We start from the raw sequence: 27,291 nt of genomic DNA, 5'->3' as shown, positions 1-27,291 counted from the left end.
ATTATCACCCGATCAAGGTTGGAATCGTCACAATGGGTGGAGTTCGTACGTTCAAGGAGTGCACAATTCTGAACATGACTTTGTTAAACTAACTGGGTTGCAAAGCACTGAATACCTTCAAACAGATTAAGGAGAGCCTTAAGTCTATCTTCAAGAGAAAGAAGAAGGGCGATAAGAAGAACGCTCAGGCTGCGGAGCAAAAACCAGAAGATACCACTGCCGCTAGTGCTTCACCAGCTACTGGTGAAGCTACCACCGAAGCAACCACCACCCATGAGGCTCCGGCCGCGGAATCCCAGGGTATGTCATATCGTATAGACCCTATCACGCCGTTCCGTAATAGAAGGCTAATGATACAGATGCAGCTCCTACAGCAACGGGCCCGGCACAATCGACGCCTGGCATCTCTCCGGGTACCTCGATACCAGAGCAGCTTCATGATGAGCATGACGCACTTGCTCCGACACCCTTGCCTCAAATCCCACCCATAGAGACAACGGAATCTGCCGCTCCTGCAGAGACCCCCGCCGCCCAGCCGGCAGCTGCAGCTCCTACTGAGCCCGCCAAACGTGAGTTGGTATGATGCGACATTAGCCAGATCATGCTGACCATCATATACAGCTGAAGCTAAATAAGCCCCTTGCTTTTCAATTCTGTTTCAGTCTTGCTCCGTTTCGCCCCTCATACCCCAGCATTATTTGTGTTTTTGGTCCTGTACCCATGCTTGTCGGCCGTGTCACTCGTATAATACCCCCGGTTTCTTCCTCAGCCCGTGATTTCACACTGAAGAGTGTTTGTAATACAGGCCATGCGCCGATCATCATTATCCTTCGTGTTAGTATTTGAACCAAACTGCGGCTTCATGGTGACTTGGTGTTAAATGGAATAAGAAAAAACCATTCATCTCGTGTTCAACGCCCGAATCAGATAAGGCTATTGTGAGCTACAGCAAAGACCATTGGGACGCGCATCTCTGGGAATATATTAATCACTTTCCTGCGATGAAGCATCGTCCCCTTCAATAGCGGGTGTGTCCTGGCCTTGTCCCGAGGCTGCCACTGCCGCTTTAATTTCTCTTGCCTTCTGTCTCCGCTTGATCTTCCTCTCCCGGTTTTTGCGATTCCGTTTCTCAGCGTCCGTTTCCTTGGCCCGCTCCGCCACTGCCAGACGCTTGCGAAGCTGGAGCCGTCGCTTTTTGCCCGGCTTCTTTCGAGACTTGGGGTCTCTGATCTGTGGCTCGGCGATGAAAACAGCGGTAGCAGTATCCTCTCGGGGTAATTTCGTTTGATGCCGTTTCCAATGAATCACACGCCACGGTAAGTGACACCCAGGCTGAAATATCCATAGTTAGCCCAAGCGTCAACCAATTGCCACTTATAGCGCATCGCACTAAATTGTGTAAGATTAATAACCTACCCAAGGAACCTTCGCCCATTCTCCCATTTGCTCTCCACTAACAGCGACCTCCTCAAATTGTTTCCTCCTCAGTGCAAGCTTCGGATCATCCTCATTCGACCCAGATAGCAACCCCGGCGCAGAAAAGTAATACTCCCATCCGCGAAACGGCTTCACGAACCCCCCATCATCAGGACCCCTAGCTCCGGGCGTCGGAGACCGTAATCGAATTCGCAACTTCTGCGTCCCTGCCGCCTCGACGTCATTCTTCTTTTCCTCTGTAGAACCTGTAGCAGCGGAACCTGCATCTCGCGTAGCAGTAGCAGTAGAGTCCCGAGCCGGCGCGCTGAAAAGTCGGAATTCAAATTCTTGCTCTTCCTCCTCCTCCTCCTTTGCATTGGTGGCTTGGGTATCTGTTTGTTCCGGTTGTTGTTCGGGCTGAATTAAGGAATCAAGGTTCAACAATTCACCTAGTCGCTCATACCCACTGGCAAGCGTATCTTCAGGTTGAGGCGAGGGAGACCGTGATGAGGACGGGGAGAGAATTTCATTGCGACGAACGCTGGTTCGATACACTTATGTTAGCTGGTAGTTCGTTGCCGGTTGAGTGTAGGTTTCAGCTCCTTGGGAATCAAAGACAGAGCCTGGACGTACCGTTTCGCGTTCGGCAAGTCGAACATCTCGGCGATGTATGTGTATCGATTAGTCGCAGTCGCTAGATTGAGGTCTTTGTTTCAGGAAATTTGGTGGTAGCTTGGATTGGGGCTTTGGTGAATGAGTAGTAGTCGAGGTGCTTTTGAGAAAATTGGATGAGATTGGAAAATGGCGGCGGAGGGGTTGTTTCCACGGAGTTTGTGCTGGTGCGGCCACGGCCCGGAGGTTCCACTCCTCTAATTACGGAACTATATCAATCTACTGTGTGTAAAGACTGGTGCTTTCTTTATTTTAGGAATGATGTGTGGGACTTTGTATTTGTTTGTGGGAGGTGTAGCCTTAGTAGGAGTGTTTGCGCTATAATACTGCTAGTTCTCGATACGGCAGAATACTAATGTAGGGACATGTTTGTAGAACATTTGTTGGTTTAACTACGACCAATATAGAGTACTGATATGAAGTACTATGTATGTACATGTAGTTTCGTCAATGTGCTTGAGAAGTAGCTGGGTTTCTCAGAAAACATTTCGTCGTGGTCTGTACACATACTGATCTAACAATTTCCTAGTAGTAGTCACTAGACGCAGCGACCGCCGTCGACCTGTGTGGAATGGTTAGTACTAATCGAATGAGCTGTTGAGCAAGTCCGCCTACCTCTAGGTTTACACCAGTGATAAATTCCGCCTCATCACTAGCAAGGAAGCTGCAGGCATTGGCAACATCCGCCGGAGTACTAGGACGCCCTAATGGGACGGTAGATACAAATGCCGCCCGGTTTTCCTCTGTATCAGGTTTTCCAAGAAACAAGTGCGTCCTGTATTAACAACCTCATGAGCAACATGTACCACTAGCGCATAAAAGCACAGTAAGATAGATAGATAATGCTTACAACCCGGTACTACCAACAACGGGACAAACGCAATTGAATCGGATCTTCTTCGGTCCATACTCAACAGCCATCGCCTTGGTAGCAGTGCTAACCGCCGCCTTGGAAGCATTGTACCAAGTTAAGCCTGGGCGCGGCCGGAGCGCAGCAGTAGAAGAAATCTGGACAAAGCATCCGGGACGGTTATTCTCCTCGAAGTACGGTACGATGACGTTCGCCGAGAGGTAGATCGATTTCACATTGACGCTCATGCACAAGTCGAAGTCGGCGTCGGTGACCTGGCCTGTGGGCTTATTGGAATAGGTTGCCCCGGCATTGTTGATTACGATGTCCAGCTGGCCATATGTGTCCAGGGTTGTCTGGAGTAATGTTTGCCAGGATTCTCGGCTCGTTACGTCTGCGTGGACGAACTTGCTGTTGAGCTCTGCTGCAACCTTTTCGCCATTCTCTTTGGATATCTCCGCGACGATGACTTTGGCGCCCTCCTCGATGAACTTCTTTGCGATTCCGTGACCGAAGCCGGAGCCGGAGCCTGTTATGATGGCGACTTTACCTTCTAGCCGACCGGGCATGATTGTCAGAGGGGGATAGAGAAGACTGGAGGATTAAGTCGGGTGTGAGAATGGTATATGGCTTGGTGCTATCAGAAGATGGAAAGATGATGCTGAAGGTATTTATTCATCATGGATGAGGGGCATCTGTCTATACAGGTGCGGGGTTGCTTAGTATTTTTTGGCATCGAATTGACCAGGGATCCCCGCCGGTTTGTCCTGTGACAGATCCATAGATGACGATCCCGAGGTCCCTTCTTGTGTCTGCCAATAATAATCCTCCACTGAGTTCGGTTTAAACTAGGAATTTGTTCTGGCAACTTAGAAGAGTAGATCTGCTGATCTAGCAGTTCCGTCGTTCTCCAATGAACCATGGCAACGGAGATAACACTGATGGATGAAGCCAAGAATGTCAAGCCCTTGCTGTCATTGAGATAACTCTCCTTTTGAGAAAAGTTAGGCCCACATGGTTGACAATGCCAGATACCGAAAGAGTATATCACTCATGAGTACTAAAGTTACAGTGGAATGGAGAGACAGGCAAAATGAACGGAAGAGGCAAGGGAGATGACATCGGAAACGCACGGACCAGCATGATCGAATCCACCCGACCGGCCCAGGGAACTTCCGCATCCTAATTGATTCAGCCAATTCGCAGTTTCTCCAACAAAGACAAAATTATAATAAATCAAGGAAAATTCTCCGATTCCTATTCACCACTTCAGCATCACCGGTTGGTGCCATCGCTGCTATTCTGACTTCAGCATTCCACTCTTTTACCAACCCTGTTCATCTTCCTCGCGCTTTCCCCGCCAGTCTCAATTGAAAGTCTTCGTCTTCCGTAACCCCCCTTCAGGCGCTTCCTGGTCTTGGATGTCTCGTGCTCCTTCGTTTCTCAACCGAGCCCCGTCAATATTGGTATAAATGGGTGTCTGTGCTTCGTGTCTGGGGGTTGGTCGTCGTCGGGACAGTCAGGATGTAAGTCTGAGAAAGACTTCAAGATTTGAAAGATAGATCATGCGATATGGTGGTGGCTGGGCTGGTCGCAAACTTCTTTTCGTCGCTAACTAATGCGCTCATAGTCTTCTGAGTCCTCCCAACGCCTCCTCGATGACGATATCTACCAGCCGGGCTATGGATATGGCGCGTTAAACAATTCCACCCAAGGCAATCATCCTGATACCGGATACTTGAAGCGTGAACGAGAAGCGCTCGAAGCGATCTGCCAACGGACGTCGGAGTAAGTCGGCTTCTTCCTTGCTGGATACTACACCAGTAGACAGGCAGTCGCTTGCGCACTATAATACTAACTACTCGAAACAATACAGTTCCGTCATCGATATCTGGTCCCTGCAGCCCCAACCTCATCTACAACCCCGAGCGACTCTCCACGGTCCCGTGTCCCCAGCCTCCTCTCGAGCTGGTACAAGAGACGATGTCCCCGTAAGAGTAACCACTACTCCCCCAGCATCAGAGGCCGGTTCTTCTGCCCAGAAACCTGGTTCTCCGAAACCAGGCGCCGTTCCAAAACACTGGGGGGAGGTGGTCATAAATCCGCGTAAGGGTAAATCGCAGCAGCCCGACGATAATGCCCGTGATGTGTTTGGTGTTCTGAAGGTCACGTAATTCGGGGTTGACAACGGACGATATGATGGTTGATAATTGGGGGTTTGTGATCCTTATCTTCTTTCTTCTCTCGCATAGGTCGCCGGTCGACGGTCGATGTCTTCCCCTCTTTCTTCTTGTCATGCACGCCTGCCGTGTCTTTGTTTCTTTCCTTTCTTTTCCCTTTCTTCAATGCCACCCATCGCCCTAGAGATTCTGTTCTAATACCCTGGCTGTATTTTCTATTTCTTTTGTTCGGTCTGCTTCGTTACTTTGGCTTAACTTTGTTTGTCTTTTGCTCTTTACGTTTCGTTCAAATATAACAACATATGCACGATCTTTTATTAATGTCAATATGTGATTTCCTTCTGTTGTCCATGCTTTTGGCTATGAACCCCCCGTGTCACATTACAACACAGGTGATAATTAAAACTTCTTAAAATAAATTCATGTTGTATTAATTGCTATAAACCTGGTGAAGCATATGGACAGCATAAACAAGACATTTCTGAAATGATATGCACAGCCTAGGCGCGCGAACGTCTGCAGAGAACAACCAGAATAGCACAACAGTTGTATTTAAGTGGATTGGAAAAAGGGGAGATTTCCGAACTGCAGATGATTCATCGACACCCCAAGTTCAGCGATGCGTTGCTCATCGGTCCGACCCGCGACTCAATCTTCGTAGTCGCCGTAGTCAGTTGCGCCATGAATGTCAGAACCCGACCCTGAAAACGCCACGACCCTGAACCCCATGAAATAGTGAATAGACGAACAAGAATGACGATGCCGATGCGAGGTAGTTACGCTCACAATGTCGAATACCGAATCCAAGAATAATAGCACGCCGACATAACCGTAGAAAAGGGAACTAGAGAACTGACTCAGTTACACATCGTCCATCGTACCGGCTGGTTCTTCCCCGCCGGATTCGTAGCTGCCCGCGGAACTCAGTTCATCTTCGGATTCTGTGTCTTCTCCGGCATCGTCGACGGCCTCTTTGCTAGCGTACTTTGCCACGTATTCTGTGATTATGAGTATATGGGTGCATGTCCAATGTTTTCGGTGGATAACCTACCCTTCACCTTGGCCTCATAACTCTTGGGTTCCCTCATCAGCATTGCGGCAGCTTCGCCGTTTAGTGGGTCCGATGGGTTCGGATAGCGCAGGAGTTGTGGAAGGAAGACCTCGAAGATGTTGATCATATCGTACATTGGTGACCATGTTTGGTTGATGACATCCAGGCAAACCGATCCGGAACTAGGACATCAAGATTAGTGTCCGCCTTTGAGGAACGTGAATAAAAGTGACTTACAGCTCGTCGATGTTGGGGTGAAAGATCCTATTTACGAACCCAATACTAGGGCTCTTGTAGGGGTATTGGTCGGGTAACTCGACGTGAATCTTCCAGTGGCCACCGGAGAAAGGTGCTGTGTCGCTGTAAGTGAATGGATATAGGCGCCTGGGTATACCAATACCTACTTTCCTCAGGACCCTTGAAGCGGACATAAAATTCTTGCCTGTCAAGACCCTACTGTCAATATCTAGGCCCTAGTGCTCAAATTCAGGAAAATGACGGAACATACACTGCATGGAGTAGTCAGCATAGGGGAATCCGGTGGTAAAAGATAAGAGACACCTACTATTATCATTCACCAGAGTAACCTCATAGTCACTCATTAACCTAAGAAACCATCAGCATACCAAAATCCATGGCTTTTTTCTTTGTATTCTTTGTAACATGTGTAGTTATCCGACAGGACTGCGCGGAGGGGATGTGATAGAAACTAAAATCGGAAGGAGCGCGTACATCCTGTCCAAGAGTTAGTTATGAACCAACGGAAATCATTTGAAGGTATAACGGCATACTTCATGACCTATATCGAGGGGGAAAATGCATATGTTAGCCTTACTTCCTTGCTTGAATGTAACAACCTATGCGCCGTAATCTACTCACATCGGTCTCGATTCTCCGCTTTGGGCTACTCATTTTGCAGGGTTTATTGGTCGATTCGACGCAATCTCAAAGTTCAGGGCACTGTAAATGTGTAGATGAAGTTTCAATATCGAATTTTCGGGACTGTCGTGGTCGAAATAGTCCGCAGGCTTGAAGCGGGGAAGTAAATGAGCGAGCGGGGCAAATGGAATGGAAGGTGTAGGAAAAGTTAGTCAACAATGGAAGTTGAATCTAGCAGGAAAGGAAGGGTGAGGGAGTGGTGATTGAAGAGAGAAATATAAGAACACTGTCAGAGAAAGCACAGAAAGAGGGTGTATTTAAGGAGGGGAGACTGAAAGAGCAGAGTGGCAGCGGTACTGTTAAGTAGTATGAGTGGTTGATCGATGATGGCACCATGAATGCCTGGACCCGCAGGCCGAAAATTGGTCAGTCACTCGCCGCTGGTCATGTGCCATCTGGCCGACCGCCCATGACTCAGCACGTTTCTCTCTAACAAACAAATTGTATTGTATGTATGTAGGGCTTATAGTAGTACCTAAGGCACTAAGCAGATGCCAGCATCATGTCGCCTGCAGACGATCAGGTAGCAAAGTCATCTGGCGAGTAAATCGGGTAGATTTCGCTACGCATATAGCCCCAGAGCACATCAATCAAGACCGACTGTCTGTCACCCGTTCAAACTTTATTGGGTTTGGGTAGAAGTCCAATTTGCTATGCAAACTTGGAAGTCGGGGCGCTATCATGACACTGCAGTACCTATTTGGACTGCCGACTGTATTGGTTGGAAAGTCAACCCAAATTAGGGTTATCCATGGTAGAAATGAATAGCGTATACCGAAGAGCACTAGTGGTACTGAGTTCCAGTTTTATTGAAGAGAATCCAGCTAATGATCTGCAGACTGCGAAACAAGCCGATGGATCTCTTTTAGGGTTGACTCCGCAGGACATCACCGCTGCCGTGCGTTAATTGGGCCGACCCGAGCGACAATAGCCTGAGGCGTCCGACGTCATTTGGGTGCCCATTGGAGACAACATCAACATTTATCGCCGTCACCGCTACTGTATCGCCTTCCATCTCACCCTCACCTTCCGCATCCTACCCGCTTTAACGACGGAAGGCTCCACTAATCAATCTGACCTGTGGTCCGTCCTTCTCCTTGGCTTTTCATCACAATGGACCCCTCATCTTCCCAAAACCCCTCTCAGGACTCGCCGAGACCGTCCCAGAATTTGTCCGCCGGCTCGCGGGCGAGTCTGAGCCATCGACCCGCCAGTCGGAAGCAAAGCTCAGACTCTACATCCAATAATAGGAATGCCCCCATCCCAGATGACGAACATGGGGCGGATATGCCCCTGACCATGTCCGCGTCGGTGGTGCTAACCAGCCTACCGCGTGATGCCCATCAAGCGCTGGCAGATGCTGAGGCCGTTGATAAGGGGAAAGGTAAGCATAGACCAGCTGATAAGCATAACTCTTATGATATTTAGACTTTTTCTGCCCTTCTCAAATTTCTACCTATTGCTAAGCCATGGCTTTGTAAACGAGTTTTGCCTTTTCTAATACTTTAACAGTTACAGTCCGCTTCCAACCTCTGGCTTCTGCGCCCATACTGAAAAACAAAGTTTTCAAAATCAGTGCCTCCCAGAAATTTGAGACTGTAGTCAAGTTCCTCAGAAAGAAGTTAGACTGCAAAGAGACGGACTCTGTCTTCTGTTATGTAAATAGCGTCTTTGCGCCGGGGCTGGACGAGGGTGTTGGAGGCTTATGGAGAGTAAGGATACGATGTTCCTTATTTTGATCGACCTTTGATGACTTTTGCCATTGAACTAACTTGGTTTGTATAGTGCTTTAAGGTTGATGATCAATTGATTGTCTCATACTCCATGACGCCTGCGTTTGGGTGACGAGTTATAATGGCCCTTGCCAACACATTGGATTACAGATATATCCAATCCAACGAACAAAGAAGGTACAAAAGAAAGCTGACTGGTATTGAGGCTTTTCAAAGATTGAGAGAGAACAGCCAGCTGGGTTCTCCCACAGCCAAACAATCATGACAATATTGATGAGGTATCACAAAAACCATGCCGGACATGAGAAATGCAAGCTAGGATGCTTCAACATGAGGAACAAATGCAAGAATATAATCCAAAAGTAGACGGAAAGGAAGATGGGATCATGATTCACTGATCCAGCTTGTCAACCGTTTTTTCAAACTCCGCCAGCTCCTCCTTAGGAATTGGATAAGTGTACTCTTCCGAAGGGTACGCCCGGGATTTCACTTCCTCACGATATTGCTGGATACCTTTAACTGCTTCACCCCAAACGTCGGCGTACTTTTTGACAAACTTTGGGAGGAATCGGCCGGGAGGGAAATTGCCGGTCATGTCGATCTGCACAAGAACTTGTCCGGAGCAGCCATTGCCGGCGCCGATGCCAATTGTTGGAACGCGAAGTTTCTTCGTAATGATTGCAGCAATTTCAGCAGGCACCGCCTCTAGAACCATCATGAACGCACCGGCTTCCTGCACAGCCATGGCATCTTTCAAAAGTTTGAGCGCTCCGGCAGTAGATTTTCCTTGAACTCTGAATCCTCCAAGTGCATTTTGGCGTTGAGGGGTGAGGCCAATGTGACCGACAACGGGGATTCCAGCCTGCGTAATGCGTTTGATCGTCGGTGCCATCTCCTCGCCCCCTTCAAGCTTAATGCCCTGCATGCGCCCCTCCTTTATGATCCGAATCGCCGATTGAAGACCCTGCTCTGGCGACACCTCATAAGAACCCATGGGAAGATCAGCAATCTAGATAGTCACACAACGGTCAGTCAATAACCAAGCCTTGGTGTGGAATCCCAAACCACGAACCGTGAAAGCACTCTTGGCAGCCCGCGCCACGCTCCTGCAATGCAGCAGCATCTCTTCCATAACCACCTCACTCGTATCCTCCATACCCAGGGCCACCATAGCCAAACTGTCCCCAACCAGAATCATCTCCATCCCAGCAGCCTCCGCAACATATCCACTGGGGAAGTCATGGGCAGTAAGCATGGTAATCGGCTCGCCCTTATTGTGTAGATTCCGTAATGTCTGCAATGTCACCTTCTTCCTGGGATTTGTCGACGTAGCTCCCATCGGCGAATGAGAACTGTGTCGCACTGAATGTGCACATTGCGACGGGCCACGACTAGTCGAACTGTTCACAACGGCCAAGCAAGGCCTAACCGTAGAAAGATGCGTCGGTCGAGATACAAGGCTCCTAGAGACAGACCGCAATGGCAGCATCAATTGAGCTGCAGTTCTAGAAGACGCCATGATAACAAGTAATATCTGTACAAGCGGCAATCGATATGTGTGAATTGAGGACGGAAGACGTCTAGATACAAGGGCGGAGATCCAGATTCGAGGTTAATTCACAAGAGGCAAAAAAGCTAGGATCCAAAAGCGGCAAAGCCAATGCCGACTCGAGTGTATGAGAGGAATGGAGACGAATGCCGTCACTACCCGTCAGAAGGGTTACTATAAGAAACACAAAGAAATTTGCCTCTATGTACAGTGTGTCATGTATGTGCTACTGTGTAGAGAAGTAGCAGATCAATGATCAATTAGTCACAAAAAGGCTTCAATGTGAATGTTTACATCCCTCTCCAGCGGTCCCTTTCACCGAGGTATGCAGTTTATATAAAGAAAGACGTGCTGGTTTATGCAGCGTAGCCCGCAGCATCCCCAGGTTTTTGTTCCTTTCTGCCGGATGTTAGGGTTACGGTTAAGTTTTCGTTGGGTCTTTGTCAAGTTCAGTGACGTATCCTGGGTGCCGATTGGTTGGTGGCGTGCATTTAGAGACTCCGTTTGTTCTTCCGCCGGACAATCCACTTTTTCCGGACCGAGTTTCACGGGAGGCCGAGGCTGTTCGGATAGGCTGTCCTGGAATCTTTTAACTACGAACCGGTACGTACGCAGGTTTCAAAACATGGACCTGAATAGAATATAATTTTATTCATGGACCCGCGGACCGCATAAGCCCAGCATTAATGCTCAGGTCTAGCTTGGTCCAGCACTAATAAGAAGTGTTAGGCTATGCCAGCTAACCATACTCACAAAAAAGAAAACTCCATCCCCAACCCAGGGCATTCGAGCCTTAAGTCATGCAACCCCATGAACACATCCACCCCTGAGTTTAAACAACAAACGAACAAAGGAAAAGGGTGTATAAAGAAGAAGGCTCGAAAAATTAATGAACCAAATGAGTATCAATGCAATATTTCCTTCCGAGACAGCATAAGGTCTCTCAATGCGATGCATGTGCTGAATGGGGAATGCTCTCAAAAAGAAACTCCGTGTCACCTATCTCCACGCCAGTCACTCCTGTAGAAACTTATTTTTTATTTTCGTTTTTTGCCCTTGTTTGCCCTTTGTTGTCATGGTTTCCAGAAGGGTCGCTGGAAAGGCCGTTAGCTGTCATTCGTCATCAAGTCCATAGGACAACAAGGATAATGCAAGTGACAATCCAAGGACGCCGGCCAAGTGAATAATGCAATCGACGATAGCGACAATAGAAAGAAAGTTGTAAAAAAGTGTTGATGCAAAAAGGAAACCCGCTACGGGTGTAAAAATGGAGAATGAGTGACGTGAAGCCACTGTCGGTCGATGGCAGTCGCTGCTCCTAGGAGCAAGTGATAGGAGGAAAAATTGCATATACACTGCTGCTACCGAGACTCGGCCTTTCAAGCGCTCACATGGCTTTCCACTTAAATATCACCGTGTCACTGAGCTAAGACAATAATTCGGGAAGCGAATTAAACGTGGCCGAGTACCAATAGGGTTGCTTTGTATGCATACTTCGTTTCGGTTTGTAGAAGCCTAAGCACAGTAAAAAATATGCTAAACATACTCATATTCATCCTTGAGTGGGCGCTGTAGCTGGAAGAGTAGCGAGTCCAATTCTGCCCAATTTGCGCTGTTGGTCGCGAACTTGCGGTGTTTTCTTGTCATAACATGCTGCAAGAGAAGTTAGTACCTTGCTTTCGTTCGCTCTTTGTAGTAGTGACTCACCTCTTCGAAGTCGTCAAACTTATCCCTGCAATTCTCACAATAGCCTGGCTTCGGTTCTCTCCTTCTCTCCTTCTTCTTTCGACAGTTACCTTTTCGTATACTGTTTTGCTGTTTTCCCGCATCATTGCTCTCCGATTGGGTGGTTTCCTCCTCAATGACGTTCCCAAGCTTTTCAGGCGGGTCTAACTTGCTCTGCCGATTGCCTTGACTCTTCGTCATCTTCAGCGCAGCTGTAGCATCTATAGCCCGGTACGATGAAGGGCCCGTGCCGGCGGAGTATCCCCCATTGCTCTTTTCGAGGACTTTTCTCTTAAGCTCATGGACCTCTTTGCTTATGCCAGCTTTTGCGCCAGGCGCCGCAGCGGTAGAGGACACCATCTGGGAACGAATAGCAGAAGTAATATTTGATGGTTGCATACCCGACGCCGCGGGTTCGCGACCACCAGTATAAAATCGTCCACCGCGATTGAGCTGGGGGGGAACAAAGCTTTCAGAGCTTTTCTTCGGGGATAATGGTCGGGATGGCTGCATCTCCTGCATTTCTGGCTCTTTAGGCTGAGGTACAGCGTCCTCAGGAAAATCTTGAGGGCTATTCTCTTTCTTAGATACGCGATCAGCTGGTTTCTCAATGGCATACTCGGAAACATTTGTTCTTGGAGCCTGGGCCTCTTGGGTAGGGACAGCCTTAGACGCAGCCTTTTTCTTCTCTTGTTGACGCGCCCGCTGCCTTTCTAGTTCCTTCTTTGTAGGAGGTTCATCGATAAAGGGGCATTTGCCCAGCGGAGCACTTCTAAATTGTGGCCAGACACCGTCTTGTCGTCTAACAACTTTCGGGTACTCGCGAACCATAACAGGCCTCGTCTTCTCATCCATGTCATGAACATAGACAAATGGACCTTTGAACATGACTAGATCCTTTAATACAGAGAGAGGGTTGCGGTCCGAGGAGCCGTTGAGCTCATTTTGAAGCACTTGTGAAAGGTCTGCCTCGCCTCTACCCCTAGAATGCCCACCACCGACATGGTTGTTTCGGGTCGAATGGCCACCATGACCGCCTATGTCTCCATCATTGATCGTGGCGATCATCCGTTGAAGTTTCTCAATAGCCCATATTTTCATTCCCATCTGACGAGCCCTATGCAGAACATCCATATTGCTCTGCTCACGCCGCGCGTCATTCTTGAGTGACATATGTAGGTGTGCATCAGGGTTCTTCTCGAGCAATGACGGGTTTACCGTCTGCAGAGTGCCATCTGCAGCGGCTTGGTCGACCGATTCCGTATTGACCTCCGCCGGGCTGGCCACATCAGTTTCGGGAGGGATGGGGCGCGACGTGACAACGTGTGTTACTAAACGCGAAAAGAATTTCTCCTCACGCTATGTAATTCTATTAGCACTACGAAAACCAACGTAGACAAGGTAATTGGGTCCAGTGACGGCCTTCGGACATTCCCTCTCTCGTGAGGGTAGTCCAAAGCCTAGTCACTATAACCGGGGAGCATCCTAGATCAACTTACAGCTCCCAATGCAAGGACTTGTCGCGAGCATTTGCTGCGTAGATCCTCTGGAATACTGTCAAAATAGAAGACAAATTGGGGGAATGCCTTCCGATAATGTCTCTGCCACTGCCGTATAGAATCAATGGTTTCCGCCGATGGTCTTTCGTGTCTAGTCCCTCGCAGTTGAGATTGTCTTTCTTTGTCCCTCACAGCAACCAGTTTCCTCTCAAAAGCACTTGGTTGAGCATTGTTCGTACGACGTGTGAACAATTTGGACTCTGCGTTCTGGAAAGTAGCAGGCCTGGAATGGGTTTGTGACCGACTATCGCCTTCTGCACCTTCAATTACCTGCTTTTTGGGTGGTGGCTGGCCGTAAGGGATATCGACGGGTGCATTTGTGGTTCGAGGGCGTTTGGCAGGCACGAGGCCTGCCCTATGGGGGGAGTTAGTAGCATTCGGCACGTTTGCGAGTGGTCGGCGAGTCGACATGTTCAAGGAGGTCCGAGGCGAAGGGGGTATGAATACTGCTGCCATATGGTAACAATACACAAAGCAGAGTAAGAGTTAGTTAGCTGTTGGTGAAGACGCCTGCAAAAGAGGGGTACTCCAGGCCGAGCACGCGATGAACTACACGTCTCGAAGGTTAAATCACCAAGACGCCATCGTTCACACGCGATAAGATGTCAATGAGGTAGGGAGCGTGGTAGTTGAAGGTTAAGACAAGACGCAGACCTGGTTCCTCTGAGAGGAGGTGATTGACAGGTATGGTCAGGTCAAAGGAACATGGGAGGGTGGAGTGGAGGTTCGAGGTGAAAAGAGGCTGTAAGTGATGGAAAGGGAAGAGCAAGAAACAGACTAAGCGTGTCAGGGAAGGTTAGTGTGGAGCCCGTACGGTACGGGCAGTTTGTTTTGGCTTCCCGGGTAGTGCGCCGGACAACAACCAACACTGGCGTCGCGCGATGCATGAAAACCTCACCCAAGTACGACCCAGTATTCGCATTGATTCAATTTTCATGGATTCACATCCCCGGTTCCTCTTTTTAACGCGCTCTTTCACGAAGGGTATATTCTCCAGCCCCCTTCAAACTCGGCATAAATAAACTCCATCGTATCTGATTTTGTCTCATCTAACTCATGATCTGAAGTGGTGATCTCATTACCTTGTGTTGTTCCCGCGTATCACAACGTAATCTTTCGGAGGGGTTTCAAACCTTACTCAGGTCACTACAAGAGATCATCGCCGGAGAATTGAGGGGAATACTTGTGAATGTTCCAAGAGCCCTCATTCTTCTATTATTACAGCTTCTCCACCTACTGCAAGTAGTCCCTTGTTTTTTATAGTACATTCAATATACAGTGGGTATCAATCCAGTGCGCTCCTTACTTTATCCCCGAAGAGCCTCGATATCATCGACCTGCACACATGCAATGTTAGTTCGTTGCGCATAGGACTTGCATAAATCCGGTCCATAGGAGGCAGAAGGACAGAATTTCTGATTTAGACTTGGGATCTCACCTCTTTAACTGCCTCGGTGGTTAGCACAATAGGACTGTCGTCCCCGACGCACACGCTGTCCTCAATACGGATTCCAATGCCCCGGAACTTTTCCGGCCATCTGTCGCTGTCCGGGACATAGATACCGCTTGGTGGGATTAGCTTAAAGACTAAAACAAAAGAGAAAGTGGCTTGGGTCATGACATACGGCTCGACAGTTATACATTGGCCCGCCTTCAAGTTATACCCTCGAGAATAACCCGGGCAATCATGGACGTCCAGTCCTACGTAGTGACCCAGATGATGAGGGAACAAGATGCCCATTGCCTATGAACGTCAATATCCATGTTAGGCTAGACAAAAGGGTGATCTTACATTTCCTGATACATCAAAACCAAGCTGTTGGAGCTGATCTCGAAGGCCATTCTCGGCAATTGTGTGTAATTTGTCCAAGGAAACATTTGCACTCTCCCTGCAAAGGGACACGCAGGTGCGTTGCACACTTAAAACGGCATTGTACAAATCGCGCTGAGGGCCGGAGAACTCGCCATTAACGGGCCAGGTCCTCGTGATGTCAGAGACATATGTGCCCATTTCCTATCGAGCGATAAGTAGGAGTAGCAATTTATAGGAGCATTCATGTACGTACTCCACCCCCATCGACTAATACCATATCTCCGTCCCTGAATGGTCATATGTTAGACCAAACTTCGAATGCCAAAAGATGAAATTCATCTTACCTCAAGACATCGTCATTCCTCGTGTAGTGGATGCTTAAAGCATTCTGTGAGGTATTAGCCTCTGTTCAGCTCAGTCACCATAGGACACATACAGACCCGCCCGCAACAACAGGCACAAAGGCGCTTGTATCGCAGCCCTTCACTTTGAAATTGTATTCCAAGAAGGAAGTCAAGTCCTTCTCCTTAGTGAATGTTTGTCTCATGGATTCAGTGAAAGCTCTTCCCGAAGCTTGTCCCACTCGACGCAGTTGCACGACTTCATCCTCACTCTTGAAAACCCTCATGTCATTCAAGATGTGTCGTAATGGCCTGACCTTACTATGATCCACGACCTTCTTCAGTTGCTCAGATGTGCCGGTGGGTCCGTAAAGGTACCTATGTAAGGATGATCTACCAGAGTTCAAGGCGGGGATGTCCGTATAGATCTCCGTAGCATCAGACAATATACGAGGCAGTATATCCCCAATGCGTTCTATATCACCTGTCTAGAATCGGAAAATTAGTTATGCCCTAAAGAATAGTAGAGAGTACGAAATGTTTACCTCATCAGCATTAAAAACATCAATCGCAGCCCGCGTGCCCGACCGGGCACCATCCCAGAGCTCAGCTTTCGGATCCTTTTCTCGTACATAGAGGTGGAAAATGTGATTATCTCCAGAGCCATCATTTGCTACAGTCATGAGCCTCACTCATATTGTCACATTTGCGGATGAAGCACTCACCGATTATAGCCAGTGCATTGGGCTCGTTAAATCCTGATCAGCGTGAGAGCGGTGAGTGCCTATTCTCCCAATAGAAACATACGACAGCCACGGACCTGTAAGATAGAAGAAGTTGGAGTCTTGTCGGTATTCATTGAAGATACCGGACGCACGATATGTCACCTCTGCAGCGCTCAACACCGCGACAGCATATTTCGGGAGTCGGTTTGCGAGTCGTGAACGGCGGTGGGCATACTCGAGCGCAGTGATTCCGGGCGTCACTTATTCTGAGTCAATATGTCTCACACATTTTCCTCGCGCATGTCCTAGTATGACGATAACATATACACACGTTCACCTGGATTAAGTATATGGGGATGTGTCTCGTGCAATGGTTGTCCGAATTTAAGCTCCGCAGCGGAAATAGAACCGTATGCGCGACGAAGGGTTGGTCGTGTCTGGAACGCCGTGCGGTTGAAGCTTGTGACAGGTAAACGCGACGTGGGACAACGTAGATAACGAGGCCATTGGCGGGTGAGCAATTTGCATGTCGACATGCTTACGGGGGTGCCTTGAGAGTAACTGTTTCCAAATAGCCTGGAATTCAGGTTTATCTGGTTCAGGTAAAGTTATCGCCCAGCGATCGGTCAGAAGCTCCGACGCCCTTCCAGTGGGTCATTAATGCCTTAGGCAGCTATATACCTCTAGTCTCTCGGCGCCCTCAGCCAATCGTTCTCGATTAATTTAACATCCTCTCCGCATGGACCTCCCGAGTATGGAGACAGTTTGCGATGGTCAATAACATACTAGGTATCGCGCGACAGCTTATCTCGGACGAGTGCAACACTACGGAGTAAGCACGGAGTAAGCACATGGCTTGCGTGATTATAAGAGAAAGCCATATCTGGGCAATGGCCCTAGTTCTTTTCAAACGCTAGACGGAAGGGAATTTAAACCGCACAGTGTATAGACTCATTCCTCGAGTTCTTTACTGTGGAAAGACAAGCAAAACGCATATCTATCCTGCGATATGGGGCGAACACTGACATATCCCAAGCGGTCTTCCAATACTGTTAACCGCTACAAACATCGAGGTAAAGTTTGGATGAACGAAATATTACAACTAGGTGCCACTCTAAGACTCTTCTAGCCACTTATGACTTGAAAGCAATCCATACCATCATCAATTCGAGTCAGGTACTCCATGTGTCTTTCTCACCTGGGCCCTCTGACCCTTTCCCCGCAATTCTGCCCATGATCGGGCAGATGGGGTCGTTCGACTATCCATCGGCGGGCATTGACGAACCCTTGGACTGCTATCTTCACGGATACGTCAGTTCACGGATCATGAATTTGGCCCGGGACTCTGAGGGTGATGGATTGCCCATTTGTGTCGCCGCCAGCAGGGTGGATGGGTTAATCCTTTCCTTAACTCCAAATTCACACAGTTATAACTACCGGTCCGCCGTATTGCACGGATATGCCAAAATGGTGACTGACGAAGCCGAAAAGCTCTACGCAATGGAATTGATTACCAATTCAGTACTCTCCGATCGCTGGGAGCATTCCCGAGTACCACCAGACCGTGCAGAAATGTCATCCACCGTCATCCTCAAGGTCAAAGTCGTCGATGGTAGTGGCAAGATCCGAGACGGTGGTGTCTCGGATGAAAAGAAGGATACAACGAACGATGAGGTCACCGGCCGTGTCTGGACTGGTGTTGTGCCTGTTTGGGAGACATTTGGAGAGCCCATTCCAAGTCCTGAGAACAAAGTAACAGAAGTGCCTGACTATATCACTCGGTTTGTCGCAGATAAGAATGATCGAAATCGGCGATATGCAAAGGAGGCTGTTCATATTGCACTCCCCCTTGAGGAACAGCATTAGTCCTGTTGGTTCTCATGGCTTTCCTTCCTTGCTTTTATTATATTTACGACTATATGGACGACTTCTGGTAGCTAGAATTTCCAAATTTACTATATTACAAGCACTTCCTGTCTAAGTGGCATTCGGAAGCTTATGCTGAGTCAGGCAGGGCGAGCTGTGTGAGGTGGTTCACAATGAGAATAAGAAGTCTGGAAAAGATATTATTATCTCATTTTATTATAGCCCCTAATATAATTACAGTGGAAGACAAGTTACAGTAATTTATTACTATCCTACTAAAAACGTTTATGTTAAGACACAAATCGAACTATATCAGTTGCGCTATCGCCCTGCAAGATATATACAGAGTATTTCAACCCGCTTTAAAATCCGTAACAAACATTGAAACTTCAAGAATGGAGAATTATTTGATATAAATATTTAAGTACGATATACATAAGTACCTATTGGCAAGGGCCAAGATTGAGGGATATCCTGCATAAATACAATCTTAAGAGGTCTGAGCTCAAGCCATCTGATGGTTCAAATGCCACGCACTACGGGAAGGACTAACGTCATTATTTAAACATCAACATTGCATCCAAACCAATACTCATCTTTCTTTGCCCATCGTGGCCGTGTACATGTTTCTACCTTTTCTTTGATACATCTATGAGTATATATTAGTATATCACCCGCTATTTCTATTACCTTTCTCGTACATCTGTTGCGGGGTACAAGAAAACGTCCGTCGCAGTCATTATCAACACCCCGCTATGGCTCCGTCAGCTATTCCCGCAGCTGATCTTAGGACATTTTCGGAGTACCTAAAAGGATGTAAACGTATACTCGCACTTCTAGGAGCTGGCATCTCAGCCTCATCGGGGCTTCCAACATTTAGAGGAGCTGGCGGTTTATGGCGAACGTACGATGCGACTGAGCTGGCGACGCCCGAAGCATTCGAAGCCAATCCAGACCTTGTGTGGCAGTTTTATAATTATCGGAGACATATGGCGCTAAAAGCAGAACCGAATCGCGCACATTATGCGTTAGCAGAGCTTGCTAAAAGGAATAAGAACTTTATTACATTGTCGCAAAACGTCGACGGCAAGTCCTGACCTTCGCTACACTGCCTATCGACCTCACATGGTCAACTAATAAAATAATTCGTCTACAGGTCTCTCACAACGAGCAGATCATCCATCATCCCAACTTCACCTTCTCCACGGTTCCCTCTTCACCGTTAAATGCACGTCTTTCTACTGCAGCTACTCTCGTGAGAACGACTTCACTGATCCAATAGTTCCTGCTCTCGCGATACCAAAGAATGCTCCAGAGCCCAAGCCATCGACGGATGATAAGACGGGCGAGGAAGCTTCGAAGTCTGTATATAATGCGTTAGGCATACCGGAAGGTGAAGAAGTTGACATTTCTGATGACCGAGTTCCACTGGCGCGGCTGAGCCCTGATGTCCTTCCACATTGCCCAGAGTGCAAAGATGGACTCCTTCGACCCGGGGTGGTGTGGTTTGGAGAGAGCTTGCCGTCACAAACCCTCAACGTGGTGGATAGCTGGATGAGGTCTGGTCCGATCGATCTGATACTAGTGATTGGTACAAGCTCCAGGGTATACCCTGCTGCAGGCTATGTTGATAAGGCTAGGGCGAGAGGCGCTAGGGTTGCGGTGGTCAACATGGATCGGAACGATGTAGGATCTTCAGGATTAAAGCCAGGTGATTGGTTCTTCAAAGGCGATGCAGGTACCATCGTTCCAGAAATTTTGAAGGAAACGATTGGGGAGATCTGATTGGCATTATGGAGAATTGTCGGTAGGATCGTCCGCCAAACTAATACACTCTATGGCTCCAGTGATAGCTTAAATATACAACTCTCAGGGCTATGTTTGCCTGTTATAGTACTCCCCCCAGTTGTTTACTATTAGAAAAAGAGGGACGACCAAATACCTACTCAATAGCAGTCCTTGATATGTAGTTCTAGCCTTTATACTTTGCTCGAAAACTTTGTAAGAGATTCACTTGTGTTGTCATTGATCATACTCAAAGAATCAGGCCCTGGGGCGACTGGTTGCCGGGGCAAAAGTCCTACCCAAACAAAACTAGCGCGTTAGCGCTATCGATAAATGTGGCATGGGCACTAAACAACATTCGCAGCCTCAACATCAACTTCTCTAGCAACCCCGCCCCCACTCGGTCAGCCTTGGAAATAATTATAGCTCCTTTGTTATGACATGAACGATTCTCAAGATCTAATGACAGTATGTGTATGAAGTTATTCTAATATAAAACCCCACAGTGTGGGAAATTCTCCGATGGGCTGAAGAGTCGTGCTAATAATTGTTCCCCTACGATCAGATCTAAGAATGTTTGAGAAAATCCAACATTGGTGAAACAATACACCTTTTCTTTTCATCTCGCAGAATTCGTCATAAAATTCACAAACTACCTCGGCAGCCTACCCACATAGACACCTCAGAGGAAACCCCTCCATCAAGTATTCAAGATGGCTAAAGAAAGTGAAAACCCGTTGAATCCGATCACTCCAGGAAAGCCGAAAGATCAATCCCACCGTCACGTTTCCAATCAGCCAGAGTTTGGAAAGCCCTCACCGTTAGGCGGGGGGCGCCCTCAAAACCATCAATCCAATCACCCTTTCAACATCCCTAAACAGAACAGGCCTCGGCCGGAGCACCATAGACCTCAACAACAGCAGCGACCAGGTGCACCCTTCCATAGTCACCGGCCACCTACGACACCAGGTGTTGCAGTCTCAACTCCCAGACGCGCCGAACCCTTTGACCCTTTTAAGCCCGTTCGTCCGTCAGCCTACAACAACTCTCGGTTTTCTCGCCCTGTCAACGACGATGTTGTCGTAATCAAACGCCCGGAAAATTTCACCTTTAACACACCACGGGCCCCCAAAACCTTTTTCGCCTCGAATGCCTCTGCGGTTAAGGTGTCGAACGCATCGAAGAACCTTCGGAACTTTGTTGATCTGACTGGCGAGGGCGGCTTCACGCCCAGCTCCCGATCGCGCAATGTCGGGTTTGGGTCAATGGATGTGAACGGTTATGTTGACACAGCCAAGGCAAATGAAAATATCAAAGCTCTTCTAGAGGGAGCCTTTGAAGACGAAGATGAAAAGCAAGATTCCAAATCAAAGAACAAGAAGAAGAACAAGAACAAGAAGAATAAGGATAAAAATAAGAAGGCCGAGGCACAAATCAACAAGAATAAGGAAAGCTCCGAAATAGATGATCTAGCCGCTCAATTGCAAGGGGTTACTGTTAATGAGTCCTGCACTGACGAAACCGAGGCCGATCGATCCAGCGAGGATACTACCGACAGAGAAGCAGTCGAAGAACAAACAAAGATTCAGGATAAACACGTTGTCACCGGAGACATTGGATCGAAAAACGAAGACGGTGAAGAAGAAGAGGACGAGGACGAGGAAGAAGAGGAAGATGAAGATGAAGACGATGGCACAGTAGAGGGCTTAAAAGTCAAACTACTGCCCCATCAACGAGAGGGAGTGAACTGGATGCGGGACAAGGAAATTGGTAATAGCAAGACTAAGGGTGTGCTTCCGAAGGGTGGAATCCTCGCAGACGACATGGGTCTTGGAAAGACCGTTCAAGCCATAACCTTGATGCTCACAAACCGGAAACCCAAAGACGGGCGCCGGCGCATTATTGATTGTGAAGAAGACGATAACAGTGGCAATGACTCCGAAAACGATGGAGGAAAGGATAATTCGAAGCTACCCCCCGGGTTAAGCAAGTCAACTTTGGTTGTTGCTCCATTAGCATTAATCAAACAGTGGGAGGCCGAAATCGCCGACAAGGTCGAGACATCCCATAGGCTTCGTGTATGTGTTTATCATGGGAATACTCGAACAAAAGCGACAGACAATCTTGAAGATTACGATGTTGTGATTACAACATATGGTACTCTGACGTCTGAACACGGCGCCATCGACAAAAAGAACAAGAAATCCGGTATCTTCTCCGTCTACTGGTACCGAATCATTTTGGATGAAGCCCACACTATTAAGAATCGGAATGCAAAAGCAACTCAATCTGCTTGCGCTTTAGACGCTGAGTATCGATGGTGCTTGACCGGAACTCCTATGCAGAACAACCTTGACGAGTTGCAAAGTTTGATCAAGTTCCTCCGGATCAAACCCTATAACGATCTAGCAGCCTGGAAAGAACAAATTACTAAGCCCCTAGCCAATGGGCGTGGGGCCCTCGCGATCGAGCGTCTACAAGTTGTGCTGAAGGCTTTTATGAAGCGGCGCACTAAGGATGTCTTGAAACTCAATAATAACCTCAAACCCAACGAAGCAGCTTCCGATGGCGGGCAGAAAAAATCATCTGGCTTCCACATCGTCAAGCGAGAGGTGATCAAGGTTTCGGCAGAGTTTACACCGGGTGAGCTGAACTTCTACAAGCGCCTCGAGCAGCGAACGGACAATAGCCTTGAAAAGATGATGGGTGGCTCTAAGCTCGACTACGCAGGCGCATTGGTACTGCTATTACGTCTCCGACAGTCCTGTAACCATCCAGACTTGGTGAAAAGCGACCTTGCTAAGGATAAAGATATTCTTCTGCAGAATGGTACCTCGGGAAGCCAACCCGCAGCCGGGAAACAGGATGATCTGGACAGTATGGCGGATCTCTTCGGTGCTCTCAGTGTTGTCTCGAAGAAGTGCGATATTTGCCAAGCTGAGTTGAGCCAAAAAGAGACAAAAGCCGGTGCTAGCAGGTGTGGTGAGTGTGAGAAAGATCTGAACGTTAGTTTCGCCGGTAATCACAGCGACAAGAAAAAGCGTTATTCAGAGCGAGAAGTTGTGGACCTTACGGAATCACCCTCAAATCGGCGATCAGGGGCTCAACTTGCACGGTCCCGAAGAAATAGAAAGGTTGTCGTGGATAGCGACGATGAAGAAGACGATGGCGAATGGCTCGTCCCCGAAGATCAACGTACGGTACCAGATCTTGGAAAGGCTGGGGGATCGGATGACGAAGATGCAGAAGGAGGTGGCGATTGGCTCGGCTCAGAAGACTCTGAAACTGACTCGGACGATGAAGGTGGCCCTGAGTCGCCAACCCGCAACCGTATGGCCGGGAGAAAACAGGCTAATGAATCGGATGAAGACGACATTTATCTTAATCCTGGCGATGATGACAACCAGGTGCTTCCTTCAACAAAGATCCGACATCTCATGAAAATCCTCAGGCGAGAGTCTGCGGACTACAAATTCATCGTATTCTCGGTCTTTACGTCAATGTTGGACAAGATTGAACCGTTCCTTCAGCGCGCGGGCATTGGATTTGCACGTTATGATGGTGGTATGCGAAATGACTTCCGAGAGGCCAGTCTGAACAAACTGAGGAACAATAGTGGGACAAGAGTCTTACTTTGTAGTTTGCGAGCTGGTGCACTGGGACTGAATCTTACGGCGGCCAGTCGGGTGGTTATTTTGGAGCCGTTCTGGAATCCTGTATGTTCTTCACCTAATGCTAACAGTCTTATGCCTACCATTGTGACTGACTCTGATCTACTTAGTTCGTTGAGGAACAAGCCATTGACCGTGTCCATCGTCTAAACCAAACTGTCGATGTCAAGATCTACAAACTTATTGTTAAGGATACAGTTGAAGAGCGAATTATTAACCTTCAAGAGCGCAAGCGTGAGCTCGCTAATGTCACCATCGAGGGCAAGACTGCTGCAGCCAAGCTTACCATGAACGACATGATGGCCCTCTTCGGCCGGGATGCGGAATCACGCTTCACAGGGGAACGTGGCAACATCGACCTTACACAATCCACACGATTATTGAGCACCGCCGATGAAAACAACTCTTCAAATTCTCAGTCCTCTGACAGACCGAGGACGCAGGCATCACACTCCAGCTCACGCGATCGAAGCCGGCAGCCAGAGAAACGGGGAGGGCCCAGGGGCGAAGATTCGGTCTTTGGAAGACGGTGGTAAATGCACAGATCGTGTTCTGGAGCTTGAGATCCGAGACAAGGCGCGTAAAGCAGACGATGCAATTTCACGATGGGGACCAATTGGATAGGGTGTTGGGTATGACCAGTTTTAAGTCTTGCTGTAAGGTGTTGGATTTTATTGAGGCTTTTCTTGGCGTCCAAGTGATTAGACGTGCTTTCTGGAAACAATTATACTTTGATGAACATCTCATTATTCTCCGGACTACCAAGTTCTTCGAAGACCTTGTTGAGTGATCGTTGCCTCCGAGTTTTGAACTTAGATTTTTGAACCAAGTCAGCGAATTAAAATCCGATGCAACATCAGCAGGCTGGACAAGAACCGAACTTAAATATAGACATTGGCATGGATACTTGGCCTGAGAAAATCTAAGAAGAAGAAATATAAGTTTGCAAAGCCTCCGATTGGTCTCTTTAGCTTTTGGAGTGAAGTATTAGCTGTTCATTCGTTGTCATACCTACTTACTCAAACTAATGTCTCCACGTTGCTTCATGCAGAAGAGGTACACGCTGGATCTATAAAGACCATGCCGGTCCCAGTCGCTCGACAGCCATTCTGTACCATATGTGGCTCTGTGGAATGGTTCAGACATCATGCACCTCATCTTTCAGGCATTTGCATCAATCGTCGCTATGTGCCTAATTGGTACAATGGCCGATGTGACTCAATCCGATTCAAAACATGAACCCTTCTCACTCGACCAGCTTGGTATCCTCGAGCGTGATGTGGCCGTCATAGGGGGTGGATCAGCAGGCACATATGCCGCCATCCGCCTGCGACAGTTGGGCCAGAGACTTGTTGTCATCGAGAAACAGGACAGGCTTGGAGGCCATTCAAATACTTACTTTGACACTGCTTCTGGAACTGCAGTGCCATATGGTGTGAGAAGCTTTCACCACAAGAGCGTGGTGACGGACTACTTCTCCCACTTCAACATCTCTCTGGTCAATAAGATCTATCTTACGAACCAGAGCGAGAACGTGGACTTCACGACTGGAGAGCCCATCACCTTAAAACCCATCACCATCCCGAGCGATGACCCGGAAATAAGAATTGCAATGGAGAACTACAAGGCGCAGTTGGCCAAATATCCGTTCCTCAAAGATGAATATTATAACCTCCCTGACCCCATACCTGAGGATCTCCTTCTCCCCTTTGGGGAGTTTGCAGCAAAATTCAAGATCGACGCCATTGTACGTTTTATTGCAGGGTATACTGCAGGCTTCGGAGACCACCTCCTGAAGCCCACGCTATACATTTTAAGGATGTTCTCGCTTGATTTCATCTATGAACTCCAACACGGCTTGCTCGACTATCCAATGAATGACAACAGCGTATTATACAGAGCAGCAGAGAAAGAATTGGGTGGCGACGTGCTTTACAAGAGCAGGGTCATCGGCGCCATGCGCAAACTCAGCGAGATAGACAATTCCTGCTATATCTTGGTCCAAACCCCGTCGGGACAGAAGCTGATCCACGCAAAGAAAATACTCATAGCAGTCCCACAGACGATCGAGAATCTTATACCGTTTGACCTTGATAGAACGGAAAGGGAAATCTTCGCCCAGTTCACCGGCACCTTTTGGTACTCGAGTATGATAAGAAATATATATCACAGTGCACAATCTATCCAAAACAATGCATATGATTCGCCATATAACCTTCCCATCCTTCCAGGTGTATATAGCTTAATTAACACCGGTGTGCCAGATTTGAATTGGGTATTATACGGCAGCTCCACCTTCATGCACACCGAAGACGTGAAAAAGGACATCGTGAATAGTGTCTTACGGATTCGGCATCCCAATGTCACCGTGACAGAGCCAGAAATTGTTGCATTCAGATCTCATTCTCCATACGAGCTTACTGTGTCTGTGCAGGCGATTCGGGATGGGTTTTATAGAAAGTTGGATGCGCTTCAGGGACATCGCGGGACTTATTATACCGGGGCGGCATTGACCGCACACGAGAGCCATCTCATCTGGGGCTTTACTGAGAAGCTCTTATTGAAGCATTTTGTTTGATTGGGACATGTTTGATGTAGTCTATTCTCGTGAATGATCTGTCGATCTGAGCGTGCGAAGGCTGGTGTTATCGGATAGTTTGTTCATGGAGTGGTCTAGTCCTTACATGTGACTTAGAACACTGGCGGGCCACGTACCCATCCTTACTTCAGTTTTTAGTTTTTAGGGTTGGAAAGGATCTTTTGATTGTACATCCAGAAGTGACTCCTTCGCATACACCACGGCCGAATCATGTAGGAGATGCATCACATCCCGAGTATCTCAACTCAAAGGTAAACCTAGAACCAAAGTCTCCAGTTTCCATTGGTCAATGATTGGCCATGATGCTGAGACTAAGTTAAAGGCTAGATGATTTGAACTAAATTCACTTGCAGAGTAGTTCTAGGCTTGATAGATCTCTTTCTTCCTTCTGGGGAGTGCTTGGACACTGGTTCGATTAGGTTGGTGTGGGATTTATCGTGGCTGGCAATTCTGGGCTCATTTTCCGAAGGCAAAGAGGAGAAAAAGCAAAAAAAATAAAAATAAAATAAAAATAAAAAACGGCAAGCGAGAAGGCCAAGCTGAAATCAAGGATACGCTTCGCAAAGCTAGTCGATAGGAGAGTAGTTAGATTGTAACGTCGTTAGTCAGATGTCTGCGGTGTTCATTCAGCCAGCTCGGCCGGATGAGATCTGAAATGTTTAATCGGCGTCGCAACCCCCTTACAGGCGAGCTGCATGCATGGAACCGAATTCTAGAAAGCTGAGAAGAAAATGACTAGAACAGGAAAAACCACTAGAATTTGAAAAGAATGCATACCTTACATTGTACTAGTCACCGCTTCTTCTTTTTTCTTTTT

General features: G+C 47.9%; 13 protein-coding genes across 13 annotated transcripts; 7 read left to right on the top strand and 6 right to left on the bottom strand.

Moving 5' to 3' along the window:
- Positions 1 to 32: 32 nt before the first annotated feature.
- Positions 33 to 577, top strand: ANOM_005154 (uncharacterized protein; the record flags this gene model as incomplete). Its single annotated transcript, XM_015550411.1, has 3 exons — positions 33 to 45; positions 106 to 300; positions 366 to 577. Coding segments are annotated over 3 exons (420 nt in total), but the record flags the coding sequence as incomplete, so codon positions are not given.
- A 407-nt stretch (positions 578 to 984) lies between these two features.
- ANOM_005153 (DUF2011 domain-containing protein) lies at positions 985 to 2,075 on the bottom strand (the record flags this gene model as incomplete). Its single annotated transcript, XM_015550410.1, has 3 exons — positions 985 to 1,332; positions 1,417 to 1,957; positions 2,050 to 2,075. The coding sequence occupies 3 exons, from the start codon at positions 2,073 to 2,075 to the stop codon at positions 985 to 987; spliced, it is 915 nt and encodes a 304-aa protein (XP_015406402.1).
- Positions 2,076 to 2,626: 551 nt separating this feature from the next.
- Positions 2,627 to 3,507, bottom strand: ANOM_005152 (oxidoreductase, short-chain dehydrogenase/reductase family; the record flags this gene model as incomplete). Its single annotated transcript, XM_015550409.1, has 3 exons — positions 2,627 to 2,650; positions 2,704 to 2,863; positions 2,939 to 3,507. 3 exons carry the CDS (start codon positions 3,505 to 3,507, stop codon positions 2,627 to 2,629), a joined length of 753 nt encoding a protein of 250 aa, XP_015406401.1.
- Positions 3,508 to 4,410: 903 nt separating this feature from the next.
- On the top strand, positions 4,411 to 5,112 carry ANOM_005151 (LAMTOR1/MEH1 family protein; the record flags this gene model as incomplete). Its single annotated transcript, XM_015550408.1, has 3 exons — positions 4,411 to 4,464; positions 4,569 to 4,726; positions 4,815 to 5,112. The coding sequence occupies 3 exons, from the start codon at positions 4,411 to 4,413 to the stop codon at positions 5,110 to 5,112; spliced, it is 510 nt and encodes a 169-aa protein (XP_015406404.1).
- Positions 5,113 to 5,979: 867 nt separating this feature from the next.
- Positions 5,980 to 7,081, bottom strand: ANOM_005150 (E2 ubiquitin-conjugating protein UBC8; the record flags this gene model as incomplete). Its single annotated transcript, XM_015550407.1, has 8 exons — positions 5,980 to 6,116; positions 6,170 to 6,351; positions 6,407 to 6,521; positions 6,574 to 6,611; positions 6,669 to 6,678; positions 6,735 to 6,775; positions 6,961 to 6,968; positions 7,049 to 7,081. 8 exons carry the CDS (start codon positions 7,079 to 7,081, stop codon positions 5,980 to 5,982), a joined length of 564 nt encoding a protein of 187 aa, XP_015406403.1.
- A 1,014-nt stretch (positions 7,082 to 8,095) lies between these two features.
- ANOM_005149 (ubiquitin-like protein ATG12) lies at positions 8,096 to 8,953 on the top strand (the record flags this gene model as incomplete). Its single annotated transcript, XM_015550406.1, has 3 exons — positions 8,096 to 8,492; positions 8,621 to 8,820; positions 8,894 to 8,953. Exons 1-3 carry the CDS (start codon positions 8,222 to 8,224, stop codon positions 8,951 to 8,953), a joined length of 531 nt encoding a protein of 176 aa, XP_015406386.1. The 5' UTR covers positions 8,096 to 8,221.
- A 279-nt stretch (positions 8,954 to 9,232) lies between these two features.
- On the bottom strand, positions 9,233 to 10,420 carry ANOM_005148 (3-methyl-2-oxobutanoate hydroxymethyltransferase ECM31; the record flags this gene model as incomplete). Its single annotated transcript, XM_015550405.1, has 2 exons — positions 9,233 to 9,850; positions 9,914 to 10,420. Coding segments are annotated over 2 exons (1,095 nt in total), but the record flags the coding sequence as incomplete, so codon positions are not given.
- A 1,391-nt stretch (positions 10,421 to 11,811) lies between these two features.
- ANOM_005147 (protein serine/threonine kinase activating protein nimO) lies at positions 11,812 to 14,130 on the bottom strand (the record flags this gene model as incomplete). Its single annotated transcript, XM_015550404.1, has 3 exons — positions 11,812 to 12,043; positions 12,098 to 13,474; positions 13,615 to 14,130. 3 exons carry the CDS (start codon positions 14,128 to 14,130, stop codon positions 11,927 to 11,929), a joined length of 2,010 nt encoding a protein of 669 aa, XP_015406412.1. The 3' UTR covers positions 11,812 to 11,926.
- An 851-nt stretch (positions 14,131 to 14,981) lies between these two features.
- Positions 14,982 to 17,089, bottom strand: ANOM_005146 (aminopeptidase P family protein; the record flags this gene model as incomplete). The annotated part of the gene is made up of 11 exons (XM_015550403.1): positions 14,982 to 15,011; positions 15,113 to 15,239; positions 15,300 to 15,418; positions 15,467 to 15,688; positions 15,741 to 15,774; positions 15,832 to 15,875; positions 15,924 to 16,316; positions 16,374 to 16,501; positions 16,554 to 16,586; positions 16,649 to 16,813; positions 16,885 to 17,089. The coding sequence occupies 11 exons, from the start codon at positions 17,087 to 17,089 to the stop codon at positions 14,982 to 14,984; spliced, it is 1,500 nt and encodes a 499-aa protein (XP_015406413.1).
- A 473-nt stretch (positions 17,090 to 17,562) lies between these two features.
- ANOM_005145 (pyridoxamine 5'-phosphate oxidase family protein) lies at positions 17,563 to 18,419 on the top strand (the record flags this gene model as incomplete). Its single annotated transcript, XM_015550402.1, has 2 exons — positions 17,563 to 17,626; positions 17,683 to 18,419. 2 exons carry the CDS (start codon positions 17,563 to 17,565, stop codon positions 18,417 to 18,419), a joined length of 801 nt encoding a protein of 266 aa, XP_015406410.1.
- A 755-nt stretch (positions 18,420 to 19,174) lies between these two features.
- ANOM_005144 (putative SIR2 family histone deacetylase) lies at positions 19,175 to 20,204 on the top strand (the record flags this gene model as incomplete). Its single annotated transcript, XM_015550401.1, has 2 exons — positions 19,175 to 19,509; positions 19,667 to 20,204. The coding sequence occupies 2 exons, from the start codon at positions 19,175 to 19,177 to the stop codon at positions 20,202 to 20,204; spliced, it is 873 nt and encodes a 290-aa protein (XP_015406411.1).
- A 713-nt stretch (positions 20,205 to 20,917) lies between these two features.
- Positions 20,918 to 24,411, top strand: ANOM_005143 (putative SNF2 family helicase/ATPase; the record flags this gene model as incomplete). Its single annotated transcript, XM_015550400.1, has 2 exons — positions 20,918 to 23,920; positions 23,986 to 24,411. The coding sequence occupies 2 exons, from the start codon at positions 20,918 to 20,920 to the stop codon at positions 24,409 to 24,411; spliced, it is 3,429 nt and encodes a 1,142-aa protein (XP_015406408.1).
- A 611-nt stretch (positions 24,412 to 25,022) lies between these two features.
- On the top strand, positions 25,023 to 26,453 carry ANOM_005142 (uncharacterized protein; the record flags this gene model as incomplete). Its single annotated transcript, XM_015550399.1, has 1 exon — positions 25,023 to 26,453. One exon carries the CDS (start codon positions 25,023 to 25,025, stop codon positions 26,451 to 26,453), a length of 1,431 nt encoding a protein of 476 aa, XP_015406409.1.
- Between the last annotated feature and the right edge of the window lie 838 nt (positions 26,454 to 27,291).

The sequence above is a fragment of the Aspergillus nomiae genome (assembly GCF_001204775.2).
Source record: "Aspergillus nomiae NRRL 13137 chromosome Unknown contig00155, whole genome shotgun sequence".
Taxonomy (NCBI): domain Eukaryota; kingdom Fungi; phylum Ascomycota; class Eurotiomycetes; order Eurotiales; family Aspergillaceae; genus Aspergillus; species Aspergillus nomiae.
This window is presented reverse-complemented; position numbering and strand designations above follow the sequence as displayed.